General features: G+C 52.9%; 1 protein-coding gene across 1 annotated transcript in view; it reads right to left on the bottom strand.

Moving 5' to 3' along the window:
- Positions 1–426: 426 nt before the first annotated feature.
- Fgf18 (fibroblast growth factor 18) overlaps positions 427–14807 on the bottom strand; it is a 31423-nt gene continuing 17042 nt past the window's right edge. The window contains exons 4-5 of the mRNA XM_006978881.3: positions 8737–8843; positions 427–1453 (exon numbers count right to left, since the gene is read on the bottom strand). Of these exons, the coding sequence (XP_006978943.1) occupies positions 1187–1453; positions 8737–8843 (374 nt within the window). The 3' untranslated portion in view covers positions 427–1186. The remainder of the gene's footprint in view (positions 1454–8736; positions 8844–14807) is intronic.

Here is a 14807-nt window from a genome sequence, read left to right as displayed (position 1 = left end):
CTCCAAGGATGGAAATGACCTCAAAATCCAGCCTGAGCTTGACCAAATACTGTGGATTTCATAAACTGTTCTTTGATGGATTCCCAACACTTAGCAAAAATCAAGTTAATCAAGGGCGAGTGGATACACACACATCAATGAAGCAGTGAATCTGAATTACTAAAGGTGAAGTTCCCTGTGGGCTCCGGTAGATCCCCAGAGCCCAGACCAGACTAGAGGAGGCCATGTCGATGCCTATGAACAAATGACTGGGCCCAACCCTGCATCAAGGACACTGATTTCTCTGAATCTGAAACAGATTCCCATGTGCTCTGAGGTTGCCTGTTCAGTGCCTAGAACAGTGGTCCCAGCACAAAGACCGAGAGGAAAAAGCACACAGAGACTGCCCCGCCAGAGCCTGGTCCCCAGCCACCACACTCCTCACGGTTTTTTTAAATAATTTGTGGGTCGTTTTTAATTGTTGAGGCAGTAATACTTGGTTCATGAAACTGCAATATACAGAGAGGTGAAATAAATAGCTTATATATATAATATATATAATATAGCTGGTTTTAAAATATTCCCTTATCATTGGTGTACTAGGTCACGTGAGTCACGGAAGGTCCATAGCAGCATCCTCCAGAACTGCGGGCAAGGCAGGCCACCATGATTGGACGAGGCGTCTGTCGTCGGAAGGTCGAGGCGCGGAGAATTCTCAGGGGCGCCTTCCCTGCGCGGTGTCGCGGGACAGCTTGCAGTGGACAATAAATAAATGACTGCAAACCAGAGAGCGATTCTTGTTGGAGTCTAGGGCAGGGGGAGGGGTGGGGAGGGGCACTACTTTCCTTTTTTTTTTTTTTTTTTTCTGTTTTTTGTTTTTGTTTTGCTTTCAGAACCTTTGGGGAAAGGACTTTGGTTTCTCGCAGCGTCAGTTTTCTCATTCAAGTCCTCCTCTGGGGATGAGTTTTGAGTTGTCACCCCCTAGAGAGAGGCAAGCACCTGTGGGTTGACAGCAGTCCCCTTTCGGGAGTCCTTTGTCGTGGGGTTCAGGTCAACGGTAGAATCCTATCACCCCTCGCCCCCCCAAGACTTTAGGTTCAGTTTTTGTCTTCTTTTAAACACAATGTACAAAAATAGAGATTCTTCCTTATTTTTCGTGTAAAAATATTCCTCTGATGTAGTTCTCTAGGGGTGAGTGTGGCCGGACTTAGCCGGGGTGAGTGGGGCGGATCCGCCGGGAACGCTTGGTGACCGTGGTATACTTGAAGGGCTTCTGCAGCTCAGCCTGTCCCTTGGGGTAACGCTTCATGAAGTGCACATCTTGCTGGTTCTCCCGGGTCTTGGGACCCTTGCGAGGCCTCCCCTTCTTGGTGAAGCCCACGTACCAGCCTGAGTACTTGGCTGACATCAGGGCCGTGTAGTTATTTTCCAGAACCTTCTCAATGAACACGCACTCCTTGCTAGTACCATCAGGCTGCAGGAGAGAGAGAAGGAGCGTCAACGAAAGGAGAGTACGGCAGACATTACACACAACCACGGTGATGAGAGAGGGGACCGGGGCCCACTGCACCCAGGTCCCCCCAGGTCTAGAGAGGCTTCACTCAGCTCCCAGCCTCACGGCACCAACAAGGGTAGTCTCGCCAGGGGAAGGGGTTGAGGACAGACAGGCAGGAGCACACATGCCTTGTGGACGTGGCAGGTGATCAGATACCAAGAGGGGCTCTGCTTAAAACTAGACTTCACGAGCATTGTAAGGATGGGCCTAGGAGAAGATTCGGGAGCCCAACTAAAAGCCCGGCAGGAAACCTTTGCCTGCAGGAGAAAATAAAGGGCAAAGACCCTGGCGGCACGAAGCTCCGAGTGGGCGCTGGGATGTGGCTGAGGCTGGGACACCACAGCACAAAGGGGCTAATCTCTGCTTCCTTAGACGCAAATAGTCCTTTGTCATAGGCCCTCCCAGCTTGCTCAGTCCTCCTAGCAGGGAGCAGAGTCCCACTGTCTTGCAGAAGTCCACAGCGTCCTTAGGATCCTTCCTCACAGGCTCCATATCATCCCTACTTGAGCAACAGACCTAGATCTAGCCAATCAAATAGGAGCCCCTCCCGGACATGTGACCCAAGCCCACCAATCAGTGTACTATGTGGGTACAACCACCAGTGCCCCAAACAAAACAAACAGAAAAGAAACCTGTGCTGCTAAGTCAGCTGGTCCAACTTTGTGTTTCCCACTCTCTCCCATGAGCCATTGCTGCTCCAGGAAGAGGCCGCAAGGTCTCCCCACCGTCTTTTGTCCCGGGTAGTCCCAGCAGAGCCAACCTGGAGAGTCCCCCAGTGCGTCAACCTCATTTATAAGTGCCATTCCTCGCCTGTCTATGATGCAGAAGTCACTGTACTCTTTTGCCTGGAATCTGAGGTTTGGAGGAGGACTTGGCCACCCTGAGGTCACGGGATGTGCTTGGGTTCATTTGGCTTTTGGCTCCAAAGTCAGTGCTCTCTGCCCTGCGTGTCTAGTCTCTCAAGACTTAGGAACATCTATTCAGGAACTTGAGACCCCAGGGCCCCCTGACGCAGCCTGTGGAGTTTGGCCATGCTACGTCTTATTTTTGGATGGTTCCTAGCTTGCTTCATACCAAGTAGTAAAGTGTGCCACATCCCACTGAGTACAGAGTGTGTTGAACTGTATCGAAGAAGAGCTGAACGGCTGACATCACGGCAGATTTCGTGCAGACCTGCCAGGACCCATTTCTCTTACAAAAGATGGACTAAAACATCAGCTGAGTTAAAGGAAATGAGACACTGTTGGCCCACGTGGTGGTGAGGTCACGTGACCTGCAGATGCAGCTGGGTCCACAGCCCAAGTGTAGCGACCAGGGCTGCGTGGTTTCTTCATTCTGGCACTGCTACCCAGCAGGATTTCCTTTCAGGCTGGTAAAATGGCTGCCTCATTTCAACCTCACAAATACCTCAAGGTACAAGGGCAGGTTGGCACTGCTGGGACTACCCGGAACAAAAGACGGCGGGGCGACCTTGCGGCCTCCTCCTGGAGCAGCAATGGCTCATGGGAGACAATGGGAAACACAAAGTTGGACCGGCTGACTTAGCAGCACAAGTTTCCAGCTAACATCTCCAAATTTAGGCCGGGCCCACTCCTCGTTCCGGACGGCCGCCCAGCCAAGTTGGAAGCCCAGCGGTCTGGCTGTGTGTGGAGACTGAGGTGAGGGTTCCAGCCTTTTGTTTGAAGTGGAAAACTGGCCGGAGCTTCCAGGGACATTCACCTTTGAGAGGAGGGCAAACCTAGTCCCTGCAGACAGAGTGCTGAACTCTGCAGAAAGGCCCGGTAGAGGAACTCTGGGAAATGCTGTCTTTTAAGCCGGCTTCAGAACAGACAGAGGGCAGGTTCAAGACCACACGATACCCAGAGGACAACCTGGGCAGAGACAGTAGTAAGACTATTATAAAGGAAGGCAGAAAAAAAACGTGTGTAAGGCAGGTTGAGGCCAGTGATCTCTTGGCTCTAGGTCTCTTGTGAAAAGGTCTAGAAGCTCCTCTTCCAACTCTTTACGTGATCTTCACCAAAGTCAAAGCAACCAAAGCAAGAGCTAGACAACACCGTCCTGGTTCTCTGTCCTTCGAAGCTCAGCTCTGTAATTGCCTCCTCTGGGAAGCACCCCTTGACTGCTGCTTCACTCTCTAGGCAGCGTCTCCACTTCCCTCAAGAGGCACGGGTCTAACTCAGGTGCAGCCTACTGTTAGCCTCTTAGCCTTTCTTGCCAAGTCCATGGTGGAGAATCTGTGCTCATCATAGGCTCTGCCACTGGTTCCCAAGCCCCTCTGTGCCCTGTGGTGTTGGGACCAATCCAGAGCCCAGCTTCCCAGCCCTCTGTACATAGGAAACATAGACATGTACTGATCCTACATGCCTGATCTGTGCTAGACCAACATTGCAGTTTGTGCCCACGTTTTACTATGTGCCCGTGGTGGCTCTGTGAGAGGTGAGGAGCTCTGGTGGCCATCACTCACTCTGCCTCTTCTCGTCTCCCCACGGACTTCTCCAGAACTGGACATGAGACCAGGATGTTAGGGGCCGTTGTCGAGTGCCATGACCTTGGGAGAGCAAGCCCCTTGGCCTCTTTGAGCAGTTCCCTTTCTCTAGGCCGAGTCAATCTCAATGACTTAAGAGGGCGAAATGACATAATGGATGTGGGAATGTCTGGCCTGTGGTCAGCAATTAATAAGTACTGAATGAATGAGTAGGGAGACCAAGTGGGCCAGGAAAAGGCTCAAACCCTCAGCTTGCTCGGTCTCCTTGAACAGCGAGTCCTTCTGGAAGGACATCCGAGAGACACGGTGAGGGATTCAGAAGGTAGGTTCTCTTTTTTTTCAGGCTCGCTCTTGTATCATCCACTTACTCCATCCGTCTTGGTAGGCTTTCATTTGTTTGACCACAAACCCTGTCTTGGGCTAAGGCCTGTGCTCAGCTCCTAGAGTAAGTCAGAAGCAATCCTGGTCTCAGGGAGCTCTTGGACTATGGAGGAGGCAGGTAGATGCAGAGTAGAGTACTCTGTTGGAGCATGGGGTAGGAGAGAGGTGGGTACCCAGGGACTTCCAAAGATAAAGTGCGTGAACTAGTAGGAGCCAATGATGAGCACATATTCTCCACCATGGACTCAGCCTGAAAGGCCAAGAGGCTAACAGCCGGCTACACCTGAGCTTGACCATTGCCTCTGTTTCTGACCCCTTCTATGACCATAAGTCACTTATGTTGACAATTAAAAAAATAATAAATTACTTTTAAAAAAAATCAAAGCTTGGGCTGCACCTCAGAACTTTGAACTCTGCTGGCTAAGGCAAACAGGGGCATCAGCTTTTAGAGTGTAACCTCAGAACCTTGGAAAGTTAGTAGAGATCAGCCTTCTCCTCCAACCCCACTTCCCACCCCCTTATTTCCAATGAGAGTCACAGTCCTTCTATGTGACCTGTATGCTGATAACATCACTAAATCACACCTCACCTAACACCAAGAGATTTTAGATCTATGAGGGAGGAAAAATCCCCTTCTGCTGAAAACATTGAATTTTTCAGTGACTTACAACCAAAGTGGCCTTAATCCCCTGCCCTGAAAGACTCTGAGGCTCTGTTACTCCCAAAAGGACAGGCGGAGGGGGGGGATTCTGATTGGCACATGATAGGAGATGCTCAGCAATTCTTTCCGGACTGTGCTACCTTCTGGCCAAGTGGATAGGTTCAGAGAGGTGGCTGGGAGCGGGCTACCAGACCATGCAGGGACAGACAGAGGGAATGACTCCAGCCAATGGCTAGTGCATCTGAAACAGCTGTTTTCAGGGCTCAATGCATGACCCCTGCTCCGGCCAGAGATGTGCAAGGGCTGATACCTATAACCCACAGGAAAGAGGAAAGCATCCTGCTAAGGCACTCCAATGCAGAGTGGGCCCGGGGGTGTGGCAGTGATGCCAAGGCCAGCTTCAGGCTGGGGGTGTAGCTCAGTCCATATAGTGCCTGCCTGACAGGCACAGAACTCAGGGTGCATTCTCAGTAACACATGGATCAGATAGTTATGCATGCCTCTAATCTCTGCACTCAGAAGGTAGAGGCAGGAGGATCAGACGTCCATGGTCATCCTTAGCTACATAGGGAATTCCAGAGTTCCAGTACAGCCCTCGAAGGAGGAGACCATGTCTCGAAAAATAAAGTAAAATAAGCCTGTATTTGAAAGGGGAATGTTGCTAGAGTTTTCTGCCTTGCCCACAGTCAGGACAAATCTTTGTCACCCGCCAGTCCCACAGCCGCTCAGACCCAACCAAGTAAACACAGAGACTTATATTGCTTACAAACTGTATGGCCGTGGCAGGCTTCTTGCTAACTGTGCTTATAGCTTAAATTAGTCCATTTCCATAAATCTATACCTTGCCACGTGGCTGGTGGCCCACCGGCATCTTCACATGCTGCTGGTCATGGCGGCAGCTGGCAGTCAGTCCTTCTGCCTTCCTGTCCTTTTATTTCTCCTCTCTGTTAGTCCCGCCTATCCTTCCTGCCTAGCCACAGCCGATCAGGTTTTATTTATTGATCAATCAGAACAACTTGACATACAGACCATCCCCCAGTACAGCCAAGTGCAGACCATCTCAGACACCTGCACTCAGGCCCATGGTCCTAATCATCCTCTATGCGGACTGCTTAAATGTCTGCATGAGTCCCCCTTACAGACAAAGCTCCAAGGTTCAGTGGGCCAGGACACCTAGTGGGCCAGGACACCAGGCTGGTCTGATAGGCATCATTCTTGCAGCAGGTTGAGTCATCTCAGAAAGCAAGAGCCAATATCCCTGCTTCTGGGTTGTGCTGGTACCCCCACCCCCAGCCCCACCCCCAGGCTCTGCACGAGCTCCCAGCCTGGAGGAGAATGCAGACCTGAGTGAGGGCAAGGAGTGACATTCAGATGAGCAAGAGGAGGCATAGACAGCTGTGGGCAGACAGTGAGCTAGCCAGGGGCTAGGGACATCTAGAGATGTCCCTGAAGGGTCCATGGAGAGAGCAGGATAGGGCTGGGAAGGCTCAAGCACGGAGCCCTAAATCTACATCCAGGGAATGGGTGTGAGCAGTTCAGAGAACCTGGAGCATAGGTTTCCAGGAATAGGAGAGGCCGAGCTGAATGAGCCCTACGCTGGTCTAGGGGAGGAGGGGAAGGCTCGAATGAGGCCTGAAACTTCCCAAGCAAGGCAATGAAGTTTGGGGCGACAATATCTGGAAAGCGCTGAGACTGTAATGAGGAGGCACACCCAGCCATTAAAGAGGGGACTCTCCCCTCGCAGGACCCAGCCTGAGTGAGCAGGGAGCGAGCGTGCCATCGACAGCCTACCAAAAGCGTGATTCCCACCCCACCCAGCACAGGTGGATGGGGGAGGGGAGGCACCAAGCCCCTGGGCCCAGAAGGGTGGTAGAGGCTGTTGAGCTGGGAGGGCGCAGAGGTGGAGAGGGGGCCCGGCCCGCTTCGCGGCTCTGCCTTGAGCCAGCTGAACCGTCACCAATATTAATGACGGGGGAGAGGGCAAGGGGGCAGGAAATCGGAGCCGGCTCCTGTGGAAGCAGTGACTCAGCGGCCAGCCGGCGGGAGGCGGCAGGGCTCCAGCCCGAGGGGACCTGTCGTTCTCCTGACCCCATGATGGCACTCCTGGGGGGTCAGGATGCCGGGAAGAGCGCAGGCAGGGAGGCGGCACCGGGCGGCGCAGACACTGGGCACAGGGGGAGCAAAGGGGAAAACCGAGGCTCAAACCCAGAGCAGGTTGGTCTGGGAGGAGGCCCAGGCGGGCAACAGAACAAAGCGCCTGACGCGGGGCTGGGCCGCCGCCGCAGGAAACTGCTGGCCAAGACGGGACGGGCTGGGCCAGGGGACACGGCACCCGCCCCTGCCCGCCGCCCCAGCCGCTGAGGGACCCCCTCGCCGGCCGGCCTGCGACGGCGGCGGAAAGTGAATCACTAATTGAAACCACTCTTCGGCATCCCAGTGCTCTTCGGATTACTATTATTTTGCAGCTTGGGTTGGTATGGGTGTGTGGCTGGAATCTTTCCCTTCCAAACCCGGCTTTGAATCCCGCCTAGCGCTAAGTATGGGAGGTTGGGATCAGTGCTCAGGAATGTGGCCAGCTCTCAGCTTTCCCACCTGTGAAATGGGAATGGTCGTGATGCCAACCTGCCAAAATCATCTGCAGGTTTTTTTTTTTTTTTTTTTTTTTCCGATGCCTGTGAGACAGTAGGTGTTCAATTAGAGAAAGTCGTCATTACTCATGTGTCAATTCCTTGGTCCTCCACCCAGGGATAAAGGGACAGAGGTTAGAACAAAAGGCTAAAAAAAAACCAAGAATTGCTCCAACAAGACTGACCACTCCCTGCTTATGCCGAGAAGGTATAGTGGAAGCGATTTCCCCAGGACCTTGTTCCTAAGCAGAGGCCTATCTTCCACACCACCTGTCCAGACAGATTCCACCTTCAGTTCAATTTAGAAGCAGGGAGAGTCCCTGAAGAGAGCAGAGGACAGAGAGGTGACTCCACTACAGAGCTTCTGTGGGCGACATCTTCCTCTTGAACCTTTGGGAGAAACAAGCAAGCCCAGGACCCTCACAAACAAGCACATGAGAATACAAAGAGGAGAGGTGAAGGGCAGCCTTCAGAGAGCAACCAAGCCCGGCAAGTGGGTGTATTCTCTCTCTCTCTCTGGCGCACACACACACCACACACAAAAACACTAATTCGACATTTGCAGCTCTCTGGCCTGTTCCAAAGTAACAAAATCTTCCCGAACTGATGGAACCGTGGGCCCCAGCTCTGAGTGACTTTCTGGAGACTGCGGTTGCTGCCAACCCCTGAGGATAGTTAAGCTGATCCCTGCAGTCACAGCCCGTGGGCTGCAGGTTCTCTGTTCCCAGCCATCAGGAGCACAGGAGCTGGCTACCCCAGGGGTTCCTCCCTATGGAACAAGCCAGAACTCCACATCCTTCTCCAGCAGAGTCCAGGGCTCTGTGGCACCAAGTGGCAGCCATAAATATCTCAACCTGGCTGCTGCAGTCACTAAAACAAAAACCCACGATGACTGGAAGAGAGATACCATCAGGGGCTGATCTCCCTCATCCACATATATATTCCAGACCCCTGTTCCAGGTAGGGCTAACAGGACCCTGGATATACTTCGCCAGTTCTCCAAAGCTGGCTGAATGGACTCCCAAGTACCCAGGATTTCAGCACTCACCTTCCCCACGAGCTTGCCTTTTCGGTTCATACACAGGTAGAACTCTGTCTCCTTGCCCTTGATCCGGACTTGACTCCCGAAGGTGTCTGTCTCCACTAGGAGCTGGGCTTCGAAAGGCAGAAGGAGAATAAGACAAGCTTTTTAACCAGAGGCAATGGTATAGTCTAAAGACCCAGTGACATGCTCCCTGACCCTACCCCTGGCCCCTCACTCCCCCAAAGTCAAGCATAGAAGAGGATTCTGGTAGGTCCCATGAGAACACCCTGACTCTAGGACAGGGGGGAAGAAATTGCTCCTATTTCCCCCATGATCCAGTCTGAGAGGAGTTCTGTCTGCGGCCCTTCCCCCTCACATATCTCCCAGCCCCTCAACTCCACTCCTCAAAGTGGGACCAACAGTCACACAGAATGCCCAGAGAAGTAACCAAGGGAACACACACACACACACACACACACACACACACACACACACACACACACACACACAGAGCCGTCGGGACCCCGTGCTGTTTCCTTCAAAAGTTAGGTCAGATGTCCTTTTCCCCAAGGGCAAACATCTGGCCTCCCTACTAATGCAGTTTTGGCACCCTTGACCTGGCCACTTGACACAGGAAGACACAGAGGTGAAGGTGCCGCACCCCTGGGAAAGAGTATGTTCAGAATCTCCCTCCTCCTGACTGATGGGTAACTAACTACCTTTCAAGACCACAGAGGTCTGGTCAGGACCCAATTCTCCCCGCTCCCCCATCCCCAGGACCGGAGCCCACCCATGCCTCAGGGTCAGGATGGAGGTATCCACACTGCTCCCCGAAACCCCTGGCAGACAAAGGCATCAGTGACCTTCCTGCTAGCCAGTCCACATTCCCCCGCGTAGGATTCAGTGTGACCTGGGGTGGGCTCTCACTCCTCTCTGGTCTTGACCCCCCATGGCCTTCTCCATTACCACTCCCCTCCCCCATGGCTGTTTTCTTTGGCTGTGACCCCTTCACTTCCAGCACCTGCCCCTCCCTCAGCTACAAAAGTTTCATTTCAGTGACAAGGGACTTGCTTCTCCACAATCACAGGCCCAAATTCCTGAGTACAGTATCTGCGGAGCCACAAGGGGTGTACCTCGGTGCCTCTAAAATACACTAGGTATGATTTTAATAAAAAACATTTACAAATATAGGCCCTGGTGCCCCGCTGTGAAAATTGAAACCACCTGGAACTTGGGGTTTCCATAATTAATCTAGCCTCCTTTGACACCACTTCTAATTAAAATATGATTCCCACCTTAAAAAAAGAATTTACATAAAATTTAAAGACCTAACAAGAATTTTGTAATTCTGGGAGCAAGGTGGGGCACATTCCTCTTTCCGCGTCCCCCCCCCCCCAGTAAACACTGAGTTAGGACCGTGAACTAGCCTTGTGTACGCTGCATGCCCTCATTCACACCCCTTGTCCTTCTCTCCGCTCACACTCGCTCGGGAGATTCACAGTAGCTCCCCAGGCTGCTCTACCATCTCCTGGCAGAACTCAGGCCTCCCATAGTGAGAAAGTTCTAGAAGCTTGGGTGGGGGGCTGCATGTGTGTGAAGAAGGCAAGAGTCTGGCATGCCTAAATATGGACTTGACCCCCAGGCTCTACTTGGCCTCTGTGTGGCCTTGGGCCACAGGGTCTCCCCAGTGAACTGGGGAGAATTGTCCTGACCCTCAACAGGGCCCGGGGGGCCTGTAGTATGAGAGTGCCTCCTTCTAGAGGTCCAGAGGGGGAACTCACTAACCTTCATTTTAAGTTTCCTAAAAGCTACAAAGTTTAACCTTTCCTGGAAGAAAAGGGCGCCCAGTGGCCAACCCCACATGCTCACACGAGGGTGGGAGGGAGCCTGCTTCCCGAGGCCCTGCCCCTGCTCTGAACCTACCCAGCCTTCTCCAGGCACAGGCACCCCACACCAGAGAGGGCCTCTAAGAATGCCCACCAGTCTGGTGCCATCCCACACTGTATGACTTGAACCCTGAGCAGATCACCACACCCCTCCCTGAGCCTCAGTTTCCTCCCTGGTGCAAGGGGGTGGAGTTCGGCCCCCTTCTATTTCTCTCTGGAGCCCTGGAGTCAAGCTTCAGAGAAGAGCAGACTCACCTGGGAATAGGGAGTCTGTCATTAATGGGAGAAGCATTGGGGAGAGGGCCCATCCTCACCCCCATTCCTCCATGGACCAGATCTGCTTCCATAGGATACAGTTAAAGCTCCCGCCACATCCACATGAAGTAAGGGGCCCTGGTCCTCATTTCCCAGGGTAAGGAGTGAGGTGCCCAGCAACAGCCCAGCGGGAGGACTAAGGGCCCAGCGGGAGGACTAACGGCAGGGTTGGCTGGCTCTGAAAGCTACTCCCAACACTGTGCCACCTCTCAGCAGCAAGGACCCTGGCCATCCCCTGCATCCCGCCGCATCCCCAGGGTGGGTGCGGACATCCAAGGGGCCTGGGGTAGAGAGGCTAGGGCTTCAGTTCGACTCCACCCTCCACAGGCCAGGCCACCCCCATCCAGCCCAGGCAGGGTCTGAGCTAGCCACTAGCAGTCTGCTCTTCCTACCCACCCTGGCCACGGCACGCAGTGGAGTGACCTAGACTCCACTCAGAGAATGACATAATGAGGCGGGAGGCAGGCCAGAATTATGTAAAGTCTTTGGGGAGTAATAGAGCAGCAGCAGCAGCAGGAGAGAAAGAGGAACAGACACTCCACCCAAGCTAGGTTTGCTCCAGAGCCTTCCTGGTCCTCCTCATCCTCCACCCGCTTCTGAGAGCCAAGCTCCAAAGATGCGGCTCTCAGGAGCAGAAGCCTCATATTGGCTCAGTTCCGTCGGCAGGGCCTGCAGCTGGCCTGGGGGATGACATTATCTTGCCACCCCTCCCCCACCAGCCCGTCCAGCTCAACAGCCACCTCCCACTGCCACTCTCGCCCCGATTCCTTCCACACATCAGCTGGAAGCATCCTTCTAAAATCCTGACGAGGCTAAGAAGGTGCTTCAGTCGGTAAAGTGCCTGCCCTGCAGCATGAGTCCCTGAGTTTGGATCCCCAACAACCCACGTCAGAGCTGGGCATGGGGGCGAACATCCCTAGTGCTAGGGAAGCGGAGACCGGAAGATTCACAAAGCTCACGGGCCAGACAGTCTAAGCCAATCGGTGATCTCCAGGTTTAGTGAGAGAGCATTTCTCAAAATTAAAGATAGAGAGCGACTGAGGGAAGACATATGAAGTTGACCTCTATCTACACACACACACACACACACACACACACACACACACACACACACACACAAATTACATCTCTTCCCTGTTGAAAAACCTCCCAGGATTCATAAGCAGCATAGAGAAAATGCAAGCTCTTCACCGGGACCCACCTTATCTGGCCCCTGCTGTCCCTCCTTCCCGGCCTCCCAAGCACATTGTCTCCCTTGCTATCTCTCTGACACACTTAGTTCCTGTGGCAGGCCCTTGGTGCTTGCTAGTCTTCCTGGAGGTTGCTTTGCCCAAACCTTCCCATGGTTGAGTCTCATCCCTCCAGGTGGCCAAGAAGCATCTCCTTAGAGATGTGGTTTGAATAAGAATGGCCCCCATGGGCACCTACGTTTGAATGATTACTCTTCAGGAAGTGGCACTACCTGAAAGGATTAGAAGGATTGGCAGGTGTGGCCTTGTTAGAGTAGGTGTGGCCTTGTTGGAAGAAGTGTGTCACTGGAGGGTGGACTTTGAGGTTTCAAAAGCCCATGCCAGGCGCAGTCTCTTAGAGACACTCTCTCTCTCTCCCATCCCCCCACCCCTACCTTCAGATCAAGATGAAGCTCTCAACTACTTCTCCAGCACCATGGCTGCCATGCCTACTGCCGCGCTGATCACCAACTAAACCTCTGAAACTATACGCAAGCCCCCAGCTAAATGCTTTACTGTATAGGAGCTGCCTTGGTTGAGGTGTCTCTTTACCAACTAGAAGAGTTACTAAGAGAGACACCTTCCCTGACTGTAACTGCCTGATATTAGTACCATCCTCCCCAACCGAACACGCACGATTCCCATGCCACGTTGCAGCACTCTATTGGTTTTGTTTGTTTGGTTGGTTGGTTTTTTGTCTGTGCAGTGTTATTGTGATGCTGTGAGAGTGTCAGGTCCCCTGGAACTAGAACAGACAGCTGTGAGCTGCCATGCGGGTGCTGGGGACTGAACCCAGGTCCTCTGGAAGAGCAGCCAATGCTCTAAACAGCTGAGCCAACTCTGCAGTGTGTTCCAGCACTCTACAACTGTTTATTGATATTGTTTCAGTCTTAAATGTTCCCTCCAAAGCCCATGTGTGGGAGGCTTAGTTGCCTGCTTACAGCATCACTAGGTCCCTTCAGATGTGAGGTCCAGAGGAGGAAGTGAGGTAACACGCCCCTTCCTGTCTCTCTTTCCACTTCCCGGCCATCAGGAGGTAAGCCTCCTCTTCTACACACTCAAACCATAGCATTCTGACTTGCCACAGGCCCAGGAACAAGGGGCTAGCCCATCATGGAGTGGGCCTCCAAACCTGAGCCAAAACTTTTTAACTTGACCACCTCAGATATTTTATTATAATAATAGCAAGTTAACACAATTTGTTACCTTGTCCATGGTGTGTCCTTCCTTACCAGCAGGGTAAGCCCCAGGAAGACAGGACAGCTCTCCTCACTCCCCACTGGGTTTTTTGTAGCGCCCAGCCCAGGCCTGGCTCATAGTAAATGGCCACTGATTAAATTACTGTAAGTTCACGGACAGCCTCAGGATGTAGGTGATGACGAGCATGATTAAGAGCTCAAGGAAGATTCAGTTTGGTGAAGCGACATATCCCACAGAGCTGGCGATGATAAGTTTAATCAGCCTCTGATTCAATCTAGTTCCTCCTGCTGTGACTCCTCACACTGTCCATGCCTTGTTAGAACTCTAGACTCCTACCCACACATCCCCAGGCACGGTGACAGGGAACACTCCCTTGCTGTGTGTCAAAGGAAGTATGTGGGTCAGGGGAAAGTCACTCTGAGGCCTCCTCTGCGTCAGCCCCTCTAGGAAAAGATAGAAACGCACACTCGTGTCAGGCTGGTGACGCTCTGGGTCACGATCTCATTTAACTCTTGTAACCATCCTATGACGTCAGCACTGCTGTCACTGTCCCCGCCCTCCCGCCTCTCAGGTGTAGAAACTGGGTTCCCACAGCACGCACAGTGAGGCTAAAGCAATCCCCGGCAGGCCAGCCCCGGAGTCTTGCTCTTAGCCTGCTCACCCCCTTTCCCTTCTCAGACCTTTTCCCAGGTGAATGAGCCCTGGCTGGAGCAGTGGGGCTCCTTCCTCCGGCCTTACTTCCCTGAGACAGAATTCAAGCGGGACTCATCCTTTTCTCAGCTTCCCATGCAGACGACCTTGAAAGGGGAGGAGTCCCCAGATCACCTTAAGAGGACACCTGGAGTCAACAAGGGGAGATGGGGAAGCCCATGGGAGCACTCAGGGCTAAACTCAGGCCATAGACAGAAGAGGAGGATTCCCCAAGCCCTCCAAGAAGCAGCCCACTGTCTTTTTCCCTCTGTTTCTCTGATATGCCTGGAGAAAAAACATGGCACCCATAGCCAGACTGGGAAGCTGAAGCAGGAAGATCACAGGTTCAAGGCCCGCCTGATCTCAAAAATAAGAGAGACTGATAACAACAGCCAGTACCTATCATGTGTATCACATGTGTGGGTTGGAAGTCAGAACATGGAATGTGAGGCAGGGACCGTGATAGCAGCTCACACATGGAGAACCTGAGGCCTTGCAGCCGGCAGAGCCGCTGAGCCGCTTGCCCAGAGACTCACTGTAAGGTGGAAACATGAGGACAGTCTGCAACTCCAGAGCTAATGGTGACAGGCAGGGATTGGACCTGAGCTGCACGGGCAGAGCCTGGGCAAACAGGACGGACCTCAAATAGCAAGAAAGGTCCTGATGGACAGACAGACACTGAAGTGTAGGTCCCCAGCGGGCCTTCCCAAAAGCAATTCGGGGCCTCCGCTTTTAGACTCTGGGTTTGAAGGGTGGGAAATGGTAGGGGATACAG

This window comes from Peromyscus maniculatus, chromosome 8 (assembly GCF_049852395.1).
Source record: "Peromyscus maniculatus bairdii isolate BWxNUB_F1_BW_parent chromosome 8, HU_Pman_BW_mat_3.1, whole genome shotgun sequence".
Lineage (NCBI taxonomy): Eukaryota > Metazoa > Chordata > Mammalia > Rodentia > Cricetidae > Peromyscus > Peromyscus maniculatus.
The sequence above is the reverse complement of the archived record's forward strand: the minus strand, read 5'-3'. Positions and strand labels throughout refer to the sequence as shown.